The sequence below is a fragment of the Leptinotarsa decemlineata genome, unplaced genomic scaffold (genome assembly GCF_025532065.1).
Source record: "Leptinotarsa decemlineata unplaced genomic scaffold, Ldec_3_MD MMD2_tig00001019_RagTag_RagTag, whole genome shotgun sequence".
Classification (NCBI taxonomy): Eukaryota; Metazoa; Arthropoda; class Insecta; order Coleoptera; family Chrysomelidae; genus Leptinotarsa; species Leptinotarsa decemlineata.
Genome location: NW_027412557.1, coordinates 6,731,397 through 6,755,659, shown reverse-complemented (window position 1 = coordinate 6,755,659; position 24,263 = coordinate 6,731,397). Strand labels below are relative to the sequence as shown.

General features: G+C 35.8%; 1 protein-coding gene across 1 annotated transcript; it reads right to left on the bottom strand.

Annotated features, from left to right (window-relative positions):
• Window positions 1-4,549: 4,549 nt before the first annotated feature.
• LOC141482341 (uncharacterized) lies at window positions 4,550-20,106 on the bottom strand. Its single transcript, XM_074175441.1, has 5 exons — window positions 20,014-20,106; window positions 10,238-10,451; window positions 10,055-10,135; window positions 9,108-9,942; window positions 4,550-4,610 (listed from the first exon to the last, which is right to left on the bottom strand). Exons 1-5 carry the CDS (start codon window positions 20,104-20,106, stop codon window positions 4,550-4,552), a joined length of 1,284 nt encoding a protein of 427 aa, XP_074031542.1.
• Between the last annotated feature and the right edge of the window lie 4,157 nt (window positions 20,107-24,263).

The following is a 24,263-nucleotide window of genomic DNA, read 5'->3' as shown; positions in this document are numbered from 1 at the left end:
AAGCGTCTGGAGAATTACAATTATTAGAGATGCAAGAAGATCAAGCTCTACAAGTATTCGTAATTTGTACCACCAAATTGATTGATGTAGGAGATCATCACAAGAATGACACTTTCTATGTTCTTTACCAATTATCGTAACTGCAATTTCGTCCTATATGAACATTTTCAAAGTAAAACAATAGTTTGAGAATGACCATATAGGACGAAACTACAGTTACGATAATTGCAAATGAAAGTTGTAAAAAACATAGGACATTTCACTTCTCATTTTTCATAATTTAATATTTGGAAAAACGTACTTTGTAAATCATTTTATTTCATTTAAACATTCCTAAAATCCAAACACACTAATCAGTATCAAAGAACCAGCATTTCAAAGAATTATTGAAAAGTGCTTTTATCAATAATTCACCAAAACAAAATAAGCAAAATGAATACGTTTACCTAATATCCAAATTTAATACACATATTTTGTACTTCAATCTGGGTATACCTACTCGGACAATAAACAAAAATTTTTAAATTTATTCAGCTTATTCTTTGCATGTGTTACATTCAATGAAAACCATTTTAAAGGTAATTCTACCTCGGTTGAAAGTTTTAAAATTGTGTCTATTCATTTAGGGAATCTGTCAAAAAGTAAGATTTTGGAGATTGTTCCAGGTTATACCAAGTATCGGATACCAATAGAAAGATTCCAGGTCGATATCTTCAAAGTTCGAAAATTATTGATATATCTTCTAATAAAAATGTCAAGGAAATGCTCAATGGCCTTGTTTCAATCTGTCCGACGTAATGATTGAAAGCATATTTACTTGATTCAGTTGGAGTTTCATCTCCAATATAATATCTAGGTTCGTATCTGAGTCTATATAGAAAAATATGTTCAGAAGAAATACCTTTCATCCAAGTATATTTTCTTGATACAATAAAAGTAAATTTTGTATTCGCATACCAATTTTCGAAATATAACAGCACTCGTTGAATTGATATGACCATTAGATACCGTTAAATCATTTTTTCAATCGATTCTCAAGTCACAATTCTAACTTGTATCAGATAATATCAGAAACTTCAAATCTGATGGAATTATCAACGTCTTCATCCCTGTTCCAGAAAGTGGTGAGAACAATTATTCATCATTTCACCCAAAAATTCAGTGCATTATCGATAAACATTCTTTCCTAAATCAAATGTCGTTAGCGTATAAGACAGGAATATTATTTCATTATATCTTCACGTTTGATACTCAGCAATTCAGAGACAAATCATCATAGTGTCGTGCATCAATGATGAAAAATCTCGCAATGACAAGGAGATAAAAGTCAAATTAGTTGGATTGATTGGTTGAGGTGATTCAAAGGCTAACATTAATCAATCAATACTTTTCAGTGCTTCAGAGATCATCATTCAATTATTTTAAAAAACACAGCGTCTCCACAGCAATTAGAGATGGGCTCAAAAGAACCGAACTGGTTTTTCGGAACAGGTATCAGTCAACTGTTCAGTGAACCTGTTCTTTTCAATGAACTGAACTTGTTCAGACGGTGAGGGGTTATTCCAAAGACGCTTGCGAAGGTTGATGCTGGAACTGGATGACGGGATCGCTCTGTGGCGTGTGGTCTCGACTGCACTGAGCACCAACGAGTCAAAATTGTTTTCCATGAAATTTGGACAGAAAAAATACAAAACGAATTAATTAAATACCTACCTGTTGCAAAATTGTAGGTCCCTGTCTCTGTGAATTTTCCTTAACGTGGATTTTCACTGTTCCTTCAGTGGGTAGAATTTTTACCGTGGGGTGTTTTTAAATAAGCATATTACGCTTTAAATTTGTCACGGAAAATTTGAAGGAAATAACCTGCCTGCAAATTTCAGATGTTGCTAGTTTCTCTGAGATTGAAAAAAAAATTTCAAATAGGGATTGATTTTTCATTTATTTTACACTAAAATTCAGCCTGTTACTGAAATAAAACTCTAGAACAACAAGTCGAATGGAGGGAACGTACGGAAACTAGGAACCACTCGAAACCTAACACTAAAAATGACCATGACGCAAGATGAGACGTCATTCAAGAATAGGTGAACATGAACAGTTGAAAAGAACATATTTTCGATAAGAACTGGAACAGTTCGAACGAGTTCTTCAAATTTAGCTGTTCAGTGCCATCTCTAACAGCAATAATCTATACATCCAATAGAATGCTTCCGTCCTCTTTCAAAATCTAATCTTTCAAGGCAATGACAGATAGTCTGGAGCAATTAGCTCGACTAACAGATCGCCAATTCTGAATTCTAGTCTGAACAGTATTCTCCGGAAAAATACAGTTTTACAAAAAATGTTTTGATCAGATCATTTTCTGCTACATTCAATATATTAGCGTTAAAAGCTTGTTAGAGAACTGAGAGTTCATACTGGTAGAGTTTCACTTGAGGTGCGGTATACCTTTTTGGGATGTGGAGTCTGTATTTGTATTACAGATGAGCGCTAAACAGTACTTGTTTAAAGCTAAACCTCCAGATTCATGCAGGCAACTGTTTGTAGATGAAAAACTTGGTGGAACTTAAGTTTACCATATATCACTATACAACTCGTTAGAGCATACAAAATAATTTAAAATTACCTTTACCTTGTAACTCTCTGGTCAATGACTCATTATTTTACGTGAAGATGTAGAACCTTCTGCTGAATTACTCAAAGAGACAAATATTGATACCAATCAATACACAAAAATCAATAGAAATTTTGAGTAGTAGACCCTATTACAGTTTGACTGAGTCCTATACTGATCATTTTCATCCTAGCATATTTTATGTGTATGTTTGTTTCAACCATTGTCTGTTGTTTTTCATTCAGTGTTTTTCATACTTCAGTTGAGTGTACATTATATTTCATCTATATTTTTATATACATAGCACATTTATGTATTTTATTTTATATTCATTGAGCTTTGTCAACGAGATATTTTTTAAACAATAAAGCATTAAAAAAAAAGTTTCTTCCACGTTTTGGTTAAAAAAACGTAGTAATAATAATTCTCAGTGGAGTAATTAACTGGTTTACCCTTTAAAATTCATTGCAAAATTAAGAACTTGTTTCCAAAGTAACATCTGTAGCTCATGTAACTACTTCAATAAGATGAAGGCTAAGTTGATCCTGCTTGGTTACCATCTCCCCGATTAATACATCTGATTAGTTAGGGTTCAGGTTGCTTGGTAGATGTGTCCGACGGTAACTGAAACCGTCCATCTACCAATTGATGCAGACCAATGCTTCAGAAATAGTGCTAAGCATGAAGGTAACAATCAAGTTCGTGACGGCTGCTACTTTTGTATAATTACCAACCCGACATACGATGCAATATAACATTTAAGTTTGTTTTTCCATCATCCAAATTTCAGCAGAGCATCTCCACAAAAATCGTTTTTACACGGGAAATTACCAATATTCCCCGTGCTTCGTCAATCAAAATCCCATCTTTCCAAGCAGTGACAGATAGCACGAACTGATTCACTCGGCTAACAGATTCCTAATGATGAATTCCAGTCTGGACAAAATTCCTGAGAAAAATACAGTTTCATGAAAAGTTCTCCTTATCAAATAATTTTCCGCCTCATATTATTTATTGGCGTTGAAAGTATTCAATCGTCCATCGACTCAATGTTAGATGAATATAGGAATTTTCATAGTAGACGTTTTTTTATATGGAAATGTGTCTTCTACCAAATATTTGTTTTGGGAACAGTATTTGTAACTATTGACAGAAACTGAAACTCTGAGAAGTGATAATTTGCAAAAGCTTGAAAATACTTTCTCAGCAGCCCGAAGTAACCAGTGAAGACTCCATAATTGTTTTTTGGAGATTCCAGAATGAAAGGGGCTGTCCAAAGCACGCGTGACACAAACTGTGTGCTCTTCCGTTACCGCTGAGCGCCTTTTTCAGCATCTCAAATTCGAGATGAAAATCCACCGCAACTCACCTCTTTTAGATGCGACGGATCCACGCACCAACGCAGCTCTGGAAAAAACCAGCCACAAGGTCGCACAACAGTATATCCAGCGGCACGGCATTTTGTATTACGCGTACAGAACATGATTCACTGCCATAACGATGCTTTTTTGCTGGCCAGCAGCACAACTTCGCGACTCGTAATTTTTATCACGCGCACACCCTCTACCTGGACTGGCTCGCGGCGAGCCCCGTCGCGATATGCATGCGCGTCCCGAAGGCCCAGACGTGAATCCTGTGCGACGGCGCTCTAGATCAGATGGGCCCTACCCTGCTCCTGACACGCTCAGACTCCCCAGCATCCCACCGATGTGGTGGAGAGCCAACGCAGCGGCCCAGCAGCCGAGCCGGGTCGAGAGAGGCCTACGTACAGGAGGTCAGGCCGTCTACAAATTCAAAGAACTCGTGAATGACTGACTTTGAATTTATATTTGCTGTTTCAAATATCCTTTCGTACTACAAGCATCGGTTGATTTGATATACTATATAGAATCGATTTTACAAAATTTTTGGCAAGATTGCAAACATAATCTACACTCAGGGTTCTTCATCAAGATCTGATGGTAGACCTGTTGAAACCTGGTTAACATCATCATAGCTTTGGAAAAAGGAAAATTCAGATTGCGAATAGATAGCTCTTGGATTCACTTACCCGATATATATAATAATAATTTAGTAAGTGGATATGATATGGGAGGCAGGAAAAATTCTTGGACTTCACTCAAAAAATATGAATACGCGTCGACACGTGTTTCTGGCTCATGGCTGTCATCAGTACGGAGAAGCAAAAGCTGCCTCATGGTGACTTTGGTGATATCTCTAATCCAACGTAACCTATTCAAAACCACAAAGTTCATCTGGCTTCTATTGATGACTTCGTGCATGTTTGTTGTATCTGCAACCAAGTGTTGCTTGAACTTGCTTGTGGCTATACCGGACTGATAACAGCTAATGATCCACAAACACAGAAAATTTCATGCATATGCAATTGGCAATACAATGTAGGCAATACTCTGTAGATATATTCGAACGTTCAAAATTCATTTCTTTAGATTTGTTTACTGTCAGTCTTCAAACATAGCCCACTGACTAATAAGGAAGTTTTTTTTAACAGATTTTAAATAACACGTTATTTCCTCCAATGAAACTTCCACAGCAGGCATTTTGAGAGATATCTGTTAGAGATAAAGAACGTAATATTTGATCGTTTCAGAAGTTTTGGCCGTTTCAATGTCATGTGTTTTTGTAGCTCCATTTCTCAATATTTATTCTGTGTCGGTGCGTATACTGATCGATAGCGAATCTTGTACTCTATACATTAACGTGGTTAATTTGTTTTTCAAATTTCAATATTTCGCCATTTCCGCTCATTATGCGCCGCCGAAACAGACCGAAAAATTAACGAGGCTGTTGGTAATGATCGTGTGAATGAACGCACTACTGTTCGACATTGGTTTCCGAAATTTCGTTCCGTAGATTTTAGCCTCGAATATGAGCCTCGAAGTGGTCGACCTACAGTGTTATAATACAAGAATTTGAGGACCCTGGTGAAGACTGGCTCATCACCAACGATGCGTGGGATGACATAAGAACTGGATGCCAGCTCCTATGCGGTTTTTGATTGTTGTTCAAAACATATTGGAAAGGTCAGAAACTTCGAAAATTGGGTGCCCCACGATTTGAACGATCGACAGAAACTTTGGTTTTGCGAAATTTTTTTTTTAAATCGGATCGTCTCGTGTGATGGAAAGTGTATCCTCTACAACAGGAGACGTTCAGTGGATGGACATTGTTGATCTACCCAGGCACTTCTCAAAGGCGAAAACCCAACAAAAAATGGTTATTGTATGGTTGTCAGCGGCTGGTGGGATTCACTATTACTCTCTGCAACCGGGCCGGCAGAGTCCTATTGTGAGGAAATCAACGAAATGTACCAAAATGATATAAAATACATGATATAAAAGTTTTGGGGTTCCAGCATCTCCTTTCGTTGACAAAAGAAATCGCTTCTGATAAAAATAGAAATTCCAAAATTACGTCTGAATCGGGAGTGGAAATCACAGCTGGGATACAGACAATTGACGGGGTTTTTTGAACTATTGACTTTGGTTTCTGTGAGTGCAAGAACATGAAGATTATTTGTTTGCAGATGTTGGTGCACTGAGTTTATATTCGAGTTAAGTCCTTTGATGTTGCAGAAATCAATTTTAAAATTGCTAGTGGGCCTCTTAGCAACTGCAGTTACCATGTTATTTTCCTATGGACTGATCCTAGGAAGACTTTGTTGACTGTATTATAAATAGTAAGCTATGGTGGTTGTCATGGTCGAATGATAACAAGAAGAGAGGTACAGCTTGGAGGTACAAAAAGATGAAAAAGGTCAATCCACAAGGTCGAATGGAAATGTTAGCAGAGGAAGTCTACAGAAAGAAAAAACAGTGAGCTGCATTTAGGACAAAAAGCAATATAATTCTGCTGCCGAAATATTTTTGAATGAATGTTGTGTAGGAAATAATCATTTATGGTATGAAATAGTCATGATTGAAAATTGCAAATTGATATTCAAGCTTGATTTTGGTAGTGACAGTAGCATTTTACCTATCCTGCAACTCAAACAATTTATTCCTAATCCAAATTTGAAGTCCACCTTCATAACTTTAATGTCTTATGGTAATTTTCATTTTAAACCCTCAGGTGCAATTACATTGAAATGCTAGTCCAGAGATATAGTTCAGCAAATCAAATTTATTGTAGTTGACTTCACTTCCGAAGCAATTTTGGGTTTCCAAAATTGTCTGAATTCGAATTTAAATTGAAAGGTTAATGAAACTAATATCCTGCCTCAATCGAAAACAAAAATTCATGAAATATATAAACAAGTTTTCGAAGGAATAGGTAACAGTCATAAATTATGTTCTATTAATTTAACCAGTGATGCTAGGCCCTAATTCAATGCCAACGGAAAATTCCATTTCCTCTACATTCAAAATTGAAAAAATGCTCTTGAAATTCAAAATTAGTAAAGTTGATTATCCCACCAATTGGGTAAATAGTTTGACGATCGTGTAGATAACCTACATATTTATTTTCAGATTTAGTTTCAGATGATGATTGATTTGTTGATACTAAAATTTGCGTTTTGTTTCGTGATTATTATTTCATTGCCATTAGTTTTAATTTTGTTAAATGGAAAATGCCATGAAATGTATTATTTCATACACATAATAATACAAAAATGATCATTCAGTACGAAACCTATGTATTGCAAAAAAAAGGCATCGGTTCACGATTTGTAACCCACAAGCAGATGGCGATTCCGGCCTGACCTGCTATCGTAGGCCTCGTTCAATCTACCCGCTTCGACTGCTGGCAAAGTTGCAGGAATTGACAGAAAGCCCTAACTCTAACCTTTCTCTCCACACTCACTACTCCAGTAGTCCAGGAAGGTTTACTGGTTCACTAGTATGGCTCACGTAACAGCGTCGATAGGCGAGACGACTTTCGCGCCATTTTCATGGAAATTCGTTATACGGTGGCCACGGCTGAGAAGAACCGTAATCGGCGGGAATGGAATCCGTAATCGAAAAATTTATTTGATATGCAGTAGGTTTTGGCAGATTGCAGAATGTTCTGAAGAAGTTGGATATACTCTCTTATACAGGATGTCAACTTAAAAACCTCCCACCCTTAATATCTTCCTTCCAGTGGATAATATGAGGAATCGGAAGAAGAGTTAAATTTTATTGTCAAGGGCTATTCGTAGCCCTCGTGGTACAATTCCCATGGAGGGGTAGATGTTACCCTTAGGGGTAAATGGGAAGATGTTTCAAGTAGCACATTATTTCGATTGGCGTTCTGCTTCCAATGATACCCTGGACGTTTCATTTTTTGATAAGCAGTTTTGGAAAAATAGCGTTCTAAACTTACACATAGAATTTGCCTATTCTGAGATGCATTATTGTATTGACTCGTTTTAATAAAAATGGTTAGAAGAGTGGGTGGCACCATTCTAACTTTTGAATGACAGGGATGAATTTATTACGCGTGAGATTTTTATTTGTTGGTAATTCTCCTTTTACAAAATAACATGTCATTTGCGAAAAACACATTTCAAACATTTCAGACAGTGGAGCACTGTCCTGCTGTAAATATAACAAATCCTGCAAAAGTTCATTACCTTTTTCATCCATTTAGTTTCTAGCTCGTGAGTTATAGCAAAGTTTACCGAATACTATAAGTTGGTTCACTCCAAGGAATTCGTTTGTCGGTACGGCTCAGGATTGCATTTTTTGCGATTTCCATAAATCATATCGCCGACAGACGATGTCTGGAAGCCGCCGGCCGCATGACAGTTATACGAGGGCAGTTCCTATTCGCGATATCTACAGGGGACGTTCCGAAGTTGAAACTTCGCTTGCTCGGTTGTATCAGACAGATAAACAAAGATACGAAAGTAGTTGTTTGTCGATCAACTTCTAGAAACATGATAGATAAACTCATGAATAAATGATCTAAGAAACAGATCAGAGTGATTTACTGATGAAATGATAAACATACATTCAGAAAAACATGTTTTATTAACAAAAATAATACAATTATATAATGTTATATGTTTATAAATGATTTAAAATATTCAATTTTACATTGCATGATTTATGTTTCCTAACAATCTTCATGTCCTGGTTCATGAATTTTAAAGTAAAGTATATCCGAACTCTTGTATATAAAGATATATAATAATCGAAGAGGAATTTTTGACATGGATGTGAGAAAAGAATTTTCGAATATTTTGTTTTCAAATACTGTCCAATTCCCTTCTCACTGCCGATTTTATCAAAATTTTCAATGAATATGTTTTCCATCTCTATTACATGGTCAACAATATCTCTTGATGGGAACTTGGGAAGCCAACGTGACTTTCATTTTTTGAAAATTATTTCGATAAATGTGGTCATTATTAAGTTTAAGAGCCAATTTATATTGTTTAGTTCTATCATAATTATACATTGTTTCTATGTAATGTTTTCTTGTTTCTCCACCCTGAAGTAAAAACTGATAGGAAAACAAATTGTTTCGTGTAGACTTCAATAAGTGCGGGATATCAAACAAATATACAAGTTTATGATCGTCTATCAGAAATATGGGATTTTCGTCTGTAACATTCAAAGTTTTCACCAACTTCTGAAAATTTGAACCCTGATCGGAAACCACCCCCATGACATTTAGGCCTATACTTTTGCATCTTCGTACCGTTTTGAACAAAATATCTTTCAAATCATCAGAAGTTGCTGATGTCTTATAGAAAAAGTATGCAAGTGGTATTTTCCAATTGCTTGCCAAACCTCTGACCATTACTGTTAGAGCACTACTTGCTATGTCAGTAGAGGTCCCATTCAAACTTGTTTGGAAACCTACTATTTTGTCTCTGGAAATATCATAATAAAGATGAGATTTCAAAGATATTTCGTCTAGGCATAAAATACAATATCTTTCTTTCTCCTTCATGAGCCCAATCCTGAATTCAATAACACGAAAAATAAAATCGTTGAAGCCTGGTTCAACAATCCAATTTTTCGTGAAACGATGAAGTGTACTTTTTGACGGTAATCTACAAATTGTTGAAAATTTTTTGTATGCTTTCGGACCAAGAAAATAAACAGTCAATGCAAACTGTTTGAATTCGTCACTATACCTGGACCCTTTTGGTGCTTTATTTATCAAAGAAAGCTGTGCTTTCAAGAGCTTACAATATTGCTCAGGATATTTTCGATCCAGAAACTTGAAAACATCATCCAGAGTAATTCCGGTTTCGTTCAGTGCTCTTTTTGATGTTGAAGCTACTGTTTTCTCTAGTGATACAATTTTTTTTCGTAATGCCACTTTTCTTGGAGTTCCCGAAGAGAGTTTAGCAGATGTTTGGCTGCATTCATCTAAAAGAAAGATGTACGTACTTTCAATAATTGTTTTCTTGTCATCGTTTTTTTTCCGAAGCATATAAAAATAGATCAGGTAAGTATATATTATAACGAAAAGATATTTCACCTCGTGATCCTAATTGATCCGTTTGAACCTGAGCATCAATGTAAATAAAATCCTTGCTAGTACCGGCAATGGCATCATCATCTGGAAGGTTTAAACAACAAAATTGATATTGTAAATTTCATATGTTAAAAAGTGGAATAAGATTTTTTCATCATTTGAATCTATAAACTTCACTGAACCAACCTTTCTGAGAACCATCTTGAGGCAGACGCAATGAAGGAACATCATAGCTATGAATACGAGAATTCACAATATCATCGGCTCTAAAATGTAAGCTGCAAATTTTAATTCTATTGTGACTCTGCTCTGGGGTAAGAGTAGCATATCTATGATTCCCAATGAAGCCTAATACATTTTTCCAACGTTGACACCTAAAAAAAAATTCAAGTATATCAATCTATAAACTGAACATTTTGAAAAAAGATTGAAATGAGTTTGGATTGGCAAATGCCGGCGGTATATTTCGTTATGAATAATTTTATACAACAAAACCATAAAAGGTATAGATAGGTAAAATAAAAATTAATGGTGAATATATTGAATGCATACCTTTCACTGTACTTTGGGCAGCGGAAAAAACGAAATACCTGGGCTTCCCACCGTACTCAGACAACCATCCACTGAGCAATACGTCGACATTTTCACAAAATAAATATTTCGAACTCCGAACGAACACAACACTATCACAATACCAAAGTTTACCGATTCTGTAGTCTTCGACAATACCAAACAATACGGACAACCTTTATATCTCGTGGCCGACGAGAACTGGTAACTTCAAGCGACACACTGTACTACCTCGGCTGGTAATTACCCGCTGTCGCTAGCGGGCGGCGAGATTTCTCAGATGTCGAAAAATGAGCGAGTGACACGTCTTATAGTATTCTGTAGTCTTTGGTTATAGTCTAATCAACAAGTTCAAAAACATGGAAAATAGAGATAAAGGTCCTGAAGATATGAGCTCATTCGATTCGGAATCACCTCTAGAAAAATGTTTTTGAAGCATTTTGGTGCAGGTAAAAAATTGCAATTGTTATTAACAGAATAAGATTTTGAAAAAATTATATTTAGTTTTTCGTTATTAACTCAAAAAATATTAATACTTAAGCAATTTTGAAAAAAGCTATTTAAAGAGGAGGAAATTTCCGATAAAAAAGTCTCGACTCCCGAAACTCTATCTCCATTATTTATAATTTTCATTTGACTTTGAAAATAATGTTCCGCGCGGCTGTTACGGCATGCGCGCGCTGCCGCTAAAGAGAGTTTATCAAAAGAAATAACTTTTTTATACCATGAAATGTTATTTTAAAAATTTGAAAAAATGTAATATCTTCTTAATACTTGAATGAATCGAGTCCCGTAGAGAAAAAAGTGTTATCACCATTTTTCAAAAAGTTATTCAGTTGTTAAGTAACAAATTTTTTCCCAATCTCCGTTGGCATAAATAATAGAATAAAAGGTAATAATTGGCCTATAAATTTTAAACTCCGTGGAGCCCTTTCAGTATATATACTTCATACGATCCTGCGATAAAAGTTCATAAAAATTTATTAATTTGTTAATTATGATTGTTCATAACTATCGCAAAATGAAATATCTAAAAATTGTTGATATTTTTTTTTCCAATTGATATTTAGCTATGTCTGTTTTCACAATAAACAATGACTATTATTAACATAGGATATGAATTGTTTACGTAATTTGTTTATTAAATTCATTATTTTTGAAAAAATTTTTTGCTGTTTCGTTGTCTAGAGATAATTTGATTTAATGAAAAATCTTAATTTTAATTTTCAATTGTTTAAAATCGATTTTTTCATATTTCAATTATTCAAATAATTAGTTAAGTAATAATTTTGCTTTTAAAAATCATAATTTACACTTTTGAAAAAAAAAATGATTCATTATTTAATTGTTAATAATTTGTATACACAAATATTGACCAACGTTATATTTTTTCTGAAGCATAAAAAAATTATAAAAAGCTATATATAAAAAAGTGCCATTAAAAATTTTTTTTTATTACCGTATCGTATAATATTAGAAAGTATTATGATAAATAAAAAAAAATTATGGCACTTTTTTATATTCATTTATATTTCATTTACCAATAGTTATAAAAAATCATAATTAACAAATTAATAAATTTTTATGAACTTTTATCGCAGGATCGTATGAAGTATATATATATATATATATATATATATATATATATATATATATATATATATATATATATATATACTTATCTAAACCTGAACTACTTAATATCTTCCGAGATATCACAAATATGAAAATGTCTACGAAGTAATCCAACATTATTTCTTGCCTTCATTCAAAAACGGAAACTCCTCCTCCTTGCTCATCCTTTACTAATGGGTTACATTGGTGAGACTTCTCGTAACCTCTCTTCACGAATTACTTCACATAAAAGTGACTGTAGACTCAATTAAAGAAGCATTTAATTTCGGAGGGTCACGTTATGGAATATGATAATACCAAAATACAATGTGTAGAAAATAATGAAACTAAAAAATTATTTCTTGAAATGGTTCACATTAGTAAACGTAAGAATTCTTCAACTAAAAATCGGAAATACAAAATTTGAGCAAAATTCATAACTACATTGCAACTTTTTATTGAATAATAAAAATGAAAATAAAAATTATCAACTCTTAAATCACCCCAATTGAATTTACAAGTAATAGAAAATATAATTTTTTTTATACATTTCTTCTGTAAATTATATTCATGATAACTTTGTATAGACCAAAATCGCATTCAGACCCATTTTCTATGATGAAGTGACAGATTCTTTAACATTTGTCAAAATTTACCATCTTTCATAGTTCTTTGTTTTTGTGAATTTATGTCATTTTATTTTTAAACTATATTTTGATGAGTTACTTTCATATGCTCTTTTGATTTATTATTTCCTTCAATTTTTTGATTTTAGATATTCTCATTTATAGCCATTTGATATTGAATAACAAACCCTACAACTACCACCTGGAAAAAAATTCCGTGAAAGATTTATCAAAAAATAAATAGATAAGTACTATTCTGATCATCTTCATATCGATTTCAATTTAAGAGCCACCGGTAGACTTAAATTGAAATCAATATGGAAATGATCAGAATAGTACTTTTGGGGAAGACATTTTTTGGCTTTCTACTGCTCCATCTTGATACAAAAAAATGTGGGAATCTGCCAGAGAAAGAGAGGAAGCAATCAATTCTAGAAGAAGTAACTCTATACATATATGTGTAGATCGTGCAAAGAAGTAACTTTCAGACACAAACTGGAAGGAAAAGCCCTCCTGAAACAGCTATTTTCATATAAACATTGAATTACACGAAAGAAAAATTCTTTTGAAACAAATACTTTTATATGAACACTGAATTATAGAAAAAACACTTTTTTTCTGTGACGGGAAAAAAGTTGACATTTTATCTCTGATGACAGGTAACAAAATCTCACTTTTCATGAAATTACGTTGAATCAGATATCATTCACAGGATTTCTACACAATATACTAAATGGAAGGTAAAAATTTCACTTACATGGAACACTGTCATCCTCACTGGTAGACATCGATGTTTTGCCGTAAGACACTTGCCTTAGGGCTCTTCGGTACCAATCTGAATAATATTATACGAAAAAACACACAATTCATTCATAAATTACTATTTTTAATATCACGGAATAAGTTTGATCTACTCATGTCATCTATGACATCGTAATGACATTCATTCAGTTATTTGATTGAATTCCAGCCAAAAGGAATCTTGTTTAAATTGAAAGGGTTACATTTTTAGTAGTGACCAATTTTTGGGGAAGAAAGTTTTTGGCTGTCTACTACTGCATCTTGGAACAAAAAATATGGGAATCTGGTCATTATTATGCCTTGATCAAAGAATAAACGGACTGGTTAGTTTGAGGACAGTCGTGTCACGAAATTTTGTGGCGATGTTTTGAATTTATTGGAGCCTCTGGGGACACCCTATATTTCTTTTTATGAAAGAGAGATCATTGGCAGATCAAGATCTCCAGATGATGTGGTTTTTTTCGAGTTTTTCTAAAACTGAAAAAACAAATGCGCCACTAGAATCAATAAAGTCGCTCCGGAGCGCCAATTAATTTTTGTTGTCGTTTTATAATTTCATTATTTGTATTTTAGAATTATCAAAAACACTTCAGCATGTTTCAAAGAAGTAACTCTATACAAACTGAAAGGGATACCTTATCGTTATCATACAGGTGAGTCTTCTGAAGAGAAAAGATTGTTCTCATGTTTGGATCCACATACCTGCAGATTACAAGCTGCGGTTCGTCACGCAACAGTCCACGAAGGAGATTTTATCGACGAGAGCAATAAAGAACAACATTTTTTGCAAATATATGCTGCGCAGTAACGAAATTATCGCAAACCCTCCAACTTCTTATATCGGTTCACTAACATTGTCATTTTTATGTTTTTCATCGTGAGTTTTATAAAATACCTTGTTCTAATTCGTCATCAGCTTTAAGATTTTTATATACACATTGAACTTCATCTTTTTCACCTAGTGATATAACTCATTACTATATCAAGATTTTCGTTATTCTCTTTCAACTTCCAAGAAAAACTATGATAGTATTTCATTGATTCGTTTCTTCGCATTTTCTAGTTAGGATACTATACGGTTGTACACTGTATAATGTATAATGTATTTCAATGGAAATATTTTCAACATAACAAAGACAATATCTCCTTTTTCCGTTTGTGTACTGATCCCCCTGCTATTTCTTTTAAAACGCTGATTATCCTTATCCGTACCGGATTTCCCAAGATTTTCTTTTCGTTTTTCCATATCGAAAACAATATGCCATACGACGATAATACAATTGGATAAATAGGTCATACAACCTAGTGATGTGAAATTTAGCAAATTCTATTGAACTAACTCTCCGGCCATTTTCAGTATGATGTATTGACATTTCAAAATCAATATTCATAGCTTTTTTCATTGAGGTATTTGAAAGAAAATTCACAGCCTTGTAGCATTTTTTCGAGTTATTTTCAAGTCAACATGCAAGTCAACATGCCAGTCAACGAGTTATTCTGAATAACTTTTCGCGTCTTTTCTTCATGTTTTTTTTTTTCTCTCAGTTACAGTCTGTAACGCTGAAAAGTATTTCACAGTTATTGTTCTACTCTTTCACCACAATTTTGGTCCACAGTTTTTTTTGTAACTTGGTTTAATTTTTGACGTGAAACTTCACACTCTGTTGCTATGGTAATGCAATATTTTGTTTATCCACGAAACTCTTACGAAGGTTCGAAATAGATGAATACTTCAATCTAGCAGATCACTATTATAATCTCCATGCAGTCATTGTTCACTGTGTGGTTCTGGTGTTGAATCCTGTCATTATTACGCCTTGGTCAAAGAAGAAACGGACTGGTTTAATTTTGACCACGAAGTGTTCTGGCGATGTATTGAATTTATTGGAGCCTCTGGAGACACCCTACATTTTGTTTTATGAAAGAGAGAACATTGGCAGATCAAGATCTTCAGATGATGTTGTGCTGCAGGTTTTTCTGGGTTTTCCTGCAGCTGAAAAAGCAAATGCGCCACTGGAATCAATGAAGTCGCCCCGGAGCGCCAATTAATTTGTTGTTTTATAATTTCATGATTTGTATTTTGGAAGTGTTGTTCAGATCTGAGCTAACTGAAAATCAATACATTCTGACAATTGAAGCGTCAGAAGTTATGATTTCCTAGCCAAGTCTGAAAAGTCATACGTGATTTTCATCTTTTGACTCAGACTGATCTCGTATAACAGGTTCGGTTTTTTAAATCAATCATCAATTGCCAGCATTTTGGATTTGTACCTCATTAGATGCATTCATTATCACTTCATAAAGTGATCGTTATGAATATTAGGAAAATTTTGGAAACCCTTTCATATTTCACTAAATATGATCAATATTGTCTACTTTCAAACAATAACTTCCGAAAAATCATAGGGTTGAACTAATTCTAGAGTTCAAATACCTAATAGTCAAGAAACAGAGACTAAAAAATCTACAATTCATTTGATTTTTTTTTCTAGTTACCTTCTAATGATTCCATAGAATACGTTCTGAAAAAATAAACTACTGAATGCCCATTATTGGTTATTCAAAGGACACAATTTTTTTTATATTACTGATACTTCATGTGCTACTAAAAGGTCAAATATAAAATTTGCAGTCAAGGATTCATCCTACTAAAAAATGCCCTTGAGAATATGGTAATTCAGTTCTTGATAATACCATCATATCTGATTTATTGGTAGAGTACTAAATATTTCTTTTAAAGGACTTGTACAGTTTCTCTTCAGGTTTTATTGATATCAACAAATTTAAAGTGCATTTTACAAGTTTAGGTGGATTCACCAGATTGTACATTTTGTTCGCCAAAATTTCACCTGAAATTAGTTTTTTACCTTAAAAATGCCATTTAAAAGTCATCGTTTCACATAAACCATTATAACGAACGTTACTGGAAAGAAAGAAATAATTCAATAAACCAATAAACTGAAATTAAATCGTTGAAAAATGTTAACGACCCATCAGATACCTCCTACTTGCAACTTAAAAAACTGTGAGAGATTTGTAGAAACTAAGAAAAGGATCTTGGAGTTTTTCCATTGGTTGAAATATGTATAGAATCCGGAGCTCGATTAAAAATATGCAATATCAATAAAAACTTTTTGGAAGATTGAAAAAATTCATTGTTAGGTATATGCCATATGTTGGAGGTATGTAAAAAATATGTCCGCCATATTGAGTTCAGAGTGACGTCATGTTATTTTTCACATTCTTTTCAACAACCTCTTTCATTTGATAACCATATCGGGGGGAAAACAACTGATTTTTTGAATTCATTTTGATTGTTGGTCACAATTTTTTGAAGCCGTGGGTGATTGAAGTTTTGAAGAATTTCCAAATATAAATCAACATTCAGATTTTCCTCTAGATATATGGGACCAACAATATAATTTCCCAATATTTCTGCCCAGACTTTTTTTATCTTAGGAGTTTGAGTGTGACTTTCTAGAAAAATATATGGGTTTATGTCTGACCGATATCGCTCATTTTATCGGTTGACATTTCCGTTTTAAAAAATTGCATTAGTCACTGAACCATATATACTCTTTATGCAATTTTGATTTGCAATCAAACGTTCGGACATCAACCTACAATAAATACTTATACTAAATAAATACTTCTTGTGATTTCTTCAGTTTATAGAGGTAAAACTCATATTTTCTGAGGTGTCTCTGGGCGGTGGTTGTTGAGACATTATTCTTAGGAGAAATTGTTGTTGTCGACTGCCGAGAGTTATTCACCATATACAGACGCAACGATTTCTATCTGTTTCTCGTCCGAGATAGATTTTCTTCAGGCTCCAGCTACACTTCCAGTTGTTCAAAACCATCAACCAATTGCTTCATATATGGAATGAGGAGATCTGAACACATTTTCTGCCTCATGAAAATCATGGTCGGCTTCGGCGTGACTGAGGATTGCTCCTGTCTTTCCTCTGAAGATCTGGCGAACCCACTTTTAAAAATTCAAACGAAATGAAATGATTGAATTCTCAGTTAAAATATTTTTTTCAAAACCTACGGCGTATCGAAGAAATAATAAAGAGAACTAATACATTTCAGAATTTCATTTATAGAGGTGCTGAGTACAACTCATGTAACATAGCTTGACAATGTCAAGTTGACAAATGTTTTTCACATTTGAGATTAAACTGATATCAGGTGAAATATGGTTTCCTACATTATGGTCTATAAATTGAAGATCTGTACAAAATACTCGCGACAGACTGTTTGCACCATCAATCAACATGTATACAGACTTGGGTCAATTTCATCGTGAGAGTTTTCGACAAAACAAAAGCGAATCGACAAAAACGCCAGGGTTTCTATGCATCTTGCTCAGTCAGTCAATAGTGACAGATGTCAAGCTAAAACCATACTCTCTGTTATTAGGGTTAAACGGTGTGAATTGTTATCTATATAGTCGATCACAAAAAAATCCTGGAACTGAAATCCTGGAATTGGAACTGTTCAACCCTCTTTCGGTCGCAAATTTGTTGTATGAAGAACTGAAATACCTTTCAAGCGAAGGGTCACAGGAACCCCGTTTCTATTTGAAAAAAAATGCTTTCTGCATCACTATGTTCATCGAAAAGTGGTGAAAGTTATTCCTTTTCATGGAAAAGTCCGATCGATATCAAATGTTTAAGGAGGAGACTATTTACGTCCGCAATGTATAATGTTTCGTGTTAAACTTGTCGCTCACTTGTCCGGCACACCACAGCACGGCACTATCCGTCGCCTGATAGCGACGGGTAGTAGCATCGCCTACTTGTCCAGCTACAACTAGCATACTCAAGAAAATTTCAGTTGACATCGAGCGGTGACAGAAATATGTCTATCATTAGCAGTTTTGACGAAGAAGACGTCATTATAGGTTAGGTCCAAAGTGAATGGGTCTGTTCGACCCTCCACCGCAACCCGCAAGAGTTTATTGTGGCTCACACCAAACAAACCCAGCTTCTTAACGAAGCCGATTAGTTTGTATGGGGAGTGGTCTTTCAGGTCACATGGTAAGAATACGGCTCTGTCGAACTCTAAAAAACTGATTCGGTCCCCAGCGGAACAGGCACAAAGTATATGCTCTATTAATGAGGTAGTCGGATAGTCAAGTTGCAAGATTTTCACCTTGATACCCACGACAACCTTCTCATATGAGGGTTTTTGCACGTCAGCTACACCTGACGATGCCTAAGATTCAGCCGTGCAGGGCTTTTCCGCCTCTGGTTTTGGTGAAACCTCACTTGAGCGCAAACGTTTGCTAACCTGCTCATGGGGAGTTAGTTCCCCCACCTGAGACAGATTTTGCGTACGCCGCAGCTCTCGCTCCTGAACTAAATTCACAGGGAGCCCAATTGGAGTCGTAAACTCGACATCCATCTCCTCTATAGACTCGCTCCTGAACTAAATTTACAGTGAGGTCCGCTGGAGTCGTAAACTCGACATCCATCTCCTCTGTAGACTCGCTCCTGAACTAAATTCACAGGGAGGTCCGTTGAAATCGTAAACTCGACATCGATCTCCTCTGTAGACTCGCTCCTGAATTGAATTTACAAGGAGGTCCGTTGGAGTCGTAAACTCGACATCCATCTCCTCTGTAGACTCGCTTCTGAACTAAATTTACAGGGAGGTCAGTTGGAGTCGTAAACTCGACATCCATCTCCTCTGTAGACTGGCTCCTGAACTAAATTTACAGTGAGGCCCGCTGGAGTCGTAAACCCGACATCCATCTCCACTGTAGACTCGCTCCTGAACTAAATTCACAGGGAGGTCCGTTGAAATCGTAAACTCGACATCGATCTCCTCTGTAGACTTGCTCCTGAATTGAATTTACAAGGAGGTCCGTTGGAGTCGTAAACTCGACATCCATCTCCTCTGTAGACTGGCTCCTGAACTAAATTCACAGGGAGGCCCGTTGGAGTCGTAAACTCGACATCCAAGATGTCATTATAGTGGCCGCATTAATTAATATAGAAGAAAATAGGCATAAAAAAGAATGTTGTGGGTCCATTCCATTAGTCAAAAGAGGGCAAATTTGGGAGAGTTTCATCATTTTTTCGACGACCTGAAAGAAGACGAGGAGAATTTTTTTCAGTATTTCCGAATATAAATTCCGAGGCAAATTTTCAGAATTTCTGGGTATTCTAGAGCTTGCCTTAATGAGCTACTCAATTTTTCCTCGTTCATTTTTATAGGTACCGTGTGACACTGGAATAGCAAGCTACAGAGACAGAAACTTCCCAGGCACGTTTGGACAAGTTGATGCTGGCAAGCGCTGGCCGGCAACGCGCTCATTTGGCCAGTCCGTCACAGCACGTACCGTTATTTGCCGGACTGGTCGGAGAGCTCGAATCCTTTCCGGCGGACGTTCTTGGCTGTGCCGTGCCGAGCTAGTGAGCGGTTCTCCACTCATTTTTATTGTTCCAATCCTATCCGTATTTTGACGGGACGGGCCGTGCCGTGCCGTGCCGGATAAGTGTGCGACAAGCTTTAAGCGGCGCTGTCTGTCGCCTGATGGCGACGGGTAGTAGCATCGCCCACTTGTCTAGCTGCAACCAGCATACTGAAGGTGTTGTTTGTTCGATTTCAAGAGAATTTTACTTGCAGTTCACTAGCAGTTCTGGCGAGGAAGTCGTCATTATAGCGGCCGCATTATTGGATGTAGAAGAAAAAAGTCACAAAAAAAGAATGTTGTGGGGCCATCCCATTTATCAAAAGAGGGCAAATCTGGGAGAGTTTCATTATCTTTAAAACGATCTCAAAGAAGACGAGGAGAAATTTTTCCAGTATTTTCGAATGACTCCAGGCAAATTTTCAGAACTTCTGGATATTCTAGACTTTCTAGAGCAACTCAATTTTTCCTCATCCATTTTCATAGGTACCGTCTGACACTGTGCTGTCAACTGATGGAATAGCAAAACAGAAAGACAGAAACTTCCCAGGCACTTTTGGACAAGTTGGACAGTCTGTCACAGCACGTTCCGTTATTTGCCGGTCAGGATCGGAGAGCTGGCATCATTTCCGGCAGCAGACACTCCTGGCTGTGCCGTGCCGGACTAACGAGCGATTCTCCATTCATTTTGATTGTTCCAATCCTATCCGTATTTTGACGAGACGGGTCCTGCTGTGCTGTGCCGGACAAGTGGGCGATAAGCTTTATTAGGTTTTTTTATGAGTCTACTTTCAACTGTAATAAATGTGAATAATCATTGAATTCAATCAAAATGAGCGCCATATGAATCAGTGCATTTTTGCCAATATAACACGAGTCGATTAATTCCGTCAGTATAAAAAGTGTGTGCTCGAAATTCGATGGAGTCCGCTTTTGCCTGGTCCTAATTGGCGAAGGTTCTACCGGTGAGAAAGTGCTTGGAAAGGTGGCAGTCTATTGGCGAGAGGTCTTGGGAGTACGGTGGGTGAGGAAGAATTTCAACGTTCAACGTTAAACGACGTTTAATTTTTGAAAAGTGATTTTTGAAACATGCGGACGGGTGTTGTCGTGAAGCAGAATCGTCCCTCTTTTGTTAATCAGAGCCGGCTGCTGCTGGCGCAATTTCCAGTACATTTCGTTGATTTGCTCACAATAGGATGGTGATGGTTTAGCCCAGTTGCAGAAAAGTATAGTGAATCACTCCACCAGCTGACCACCATACAGTAACCATATTTTTTGGTGGATTTTCGCCTTTGGGAAGTGCATGGATGGCGCATCGTTATCCAACCACTGTCCTGAAAGTCTCCTATTATCGTAGACGATCAGATTCTCATCACACTTGTCGGTGTGATCCAGAAAAGGATCGTTTCGGTTGTGCAAAAGCAACGAATAGACTTCGGAACGTGACAATTTCTGTCGAACGTTCAAATTGTGGGGCACCTAGATGTCTCCTAGTGACCTTCCTGGAAAGGACAGGATGGACGATGACCTAGGACGACAACTCCTTGGGAGAATGTACAATGGATCGCATGTGGCCTGAGTGCTGTGAGTCTACACTCACCCTCCCTACTCTACAGATACCAGATACCAGATGTGGGGCACCTACTTTTCGAGTTTTCTGACCTTTTCAATATGTCTTAAACCATCAAAAACCCCATGTGAGCTGACACCTAGTTCTTCTGACATTCAACGCATCATTTATGATTGGTTAGGCTTCACCATTAACAGGGTCCTCAAACCCTCCTCCTGGAGAACTGTAGGTTGACCACTTCGAGGCTCATCTTCGAGGCTAAAATCTCCGGAACAAAATTTCTCGAACCAATGTCGAACAGTGAGTTTTTATAACACTATCATTGCGAAATGCCTGGTTGAATCTTAGAACTGTGTCGGCATTGCTTTGGTTCGATTAGACTTAAAATATAAAAATTTGCTGAAAATCGCTCAATATCTTATGGTAAGCTGGAAAGAGGTAAAAATTAAAATTTGCAAAAAACAGCATAGATGTATAGACAACAAAATTTTCTATCGACCAGGATACACCACGACACAGTATAATATTTGGCGTATACCAAATCGAATATTCTCTTATTTAACAAGTAGATGTCACAAGAAGAACGGTAACATTTTACTGTTGCAGTTTTTATTGGTTTTTGTCAATTCTCTCATCATAAACTGAACCCAGGTGGGGAATATTGAATGAAAGCTCGATGATATAATTATAAATGTTGTTCTGTTGGGATGCAACTTGCCACAATGCAATGTAGTGGAAAACAATATAATTAATGAATCGTTCAGTTTGAAACGTTGCGTTTTTGGTAAAATATTTTCAGCCAATAGCCTTCGAATAGAAATAGCTTTCCAATGGAATTTTCATTACCATTATTGTTCATTGGTTGAAATTGTATGTAGTGAAGTGGTCTAATGAGTTAGTGAAATACCACCAGATTAATTGCATCTCTATGGAAAATTATCAACCGGTCTCAAAGCATTCAAAGGTATTTCTTTGGAAATGAAAAATTTATTATCAAAGGTTATTCAGAAATAAAAAAGATCCAGATAAGTAACAATGAGATGAAAAATTATATGAGGCTTTTGCGGTCGAATTTCACTATATGTCACCTTTCTGGTTGTTGATCTTCTTTTATTTTGAGTGAATTTCTTTCTCTCAACTCACATTCATCAATTTCATTGGGTTAGGTTGTTTCTAATGAATAAATGACTTTTCGAACAAACCTTCTAATGATGGGACGAGTGATCTGGCTTCAGTGACTTTCTTAGTATTTCTCTTCTCAGTTGAAATTATTTTTGTGTTTATGGATTATTACTTTTTTGTAAGAATATAGCATGTTACACAGATGTAGTTGCCAAAACTTGGGTATCCTCAAATTCTATATGGTGTCCTTCGTTATGCAGGATATACTGAGTGTTTATTGAACATGCGGCAAAACATTAAGGGACTATTCCTTGGACTATTCTAAAGATATTTTGTCCTTCGATAATTTTTGATAGGGCGCTTTGTCTAGAAAATAAGGGGCGAAAAAGAATTTCGTCAATAACAATTTTGGTTATTTTAAAATTACTAACGTAGCCGAAACAAAAGTATAGTGTACTACACTGGACCTACCAAATAATAAAAAATCAAAAATTCCGTTGGTACCTATCAACAACATTCAGCTCACTGCAAACAGCTGCAGCTGCTGGGTGTACCGCAATCAGAAACGATCCTGATGTTTTGAAAGAGATCGGGAGTCGATGAGAAGATTGGATTCTTGCATCCGAGCGGGGGGTATAGTCATTTTCAACAGTTCTTGTAGATTAAGAAACATTACATGTAATTTTTGGTAATAAATTGTTGTTGTCGAAACTCTTCTTGGCTCCGTATCTTCGAAACAAAGCGCCATAACAAAAATCATCAGAGGATAAAGTCATCAGGATAGTCCAAGGAATAGTCCCTTAAATTTTTGTCGCATGTTTAATAAACACCCTGTATACATTTTGTCACTTCTGATCTGTACGCATGCGCTAACCAGCATTTTGCTACTCTATGTTCCTTTATTCTTGTTGACCAATATTGCCGTGGTTTCAATGTAGACACTTCCAAAAATGAAGCGCATGCGACGTTCATTGTCACTAAACATTTCATGTCGAATTTTTCGAATAAACAGCCATTTCAATCTGTTACCCATGAAATAAATGAAATAAAATAAGAAAAAAAATATGTTCAGTGGTTTCATTGAAATAAAAAGATGATAGTGATATTCATTGAAAGTGCGTGAGAATGAACATCGAGATTACATAAAAAATAGACAATCCAAATTGTCAGAACACATTTTAAAATCTGACGGTGAAATCGAGTGGAATGGAATAGGACAAGAATCATTACCAATGAGCCTCACTCTTAGAGACGTAAGCTAAAAGAATTGGCATATATTCTCATATCTGGAGAGAATTGTATTTCGAATAGCTCCTTGGAAATGGACCGTACTTGGCTACCCATATTGAAGAAAAATTTGGATAGTGGCGAAATGGCAACAGACTGACATCGAAGAGCACCTTGTATTACATCGAATGTTTCAGTCGTCAATCAACAACATTGACATAATTTCAAATATAAAAACTCCTTTGACATCTGTCGAAAA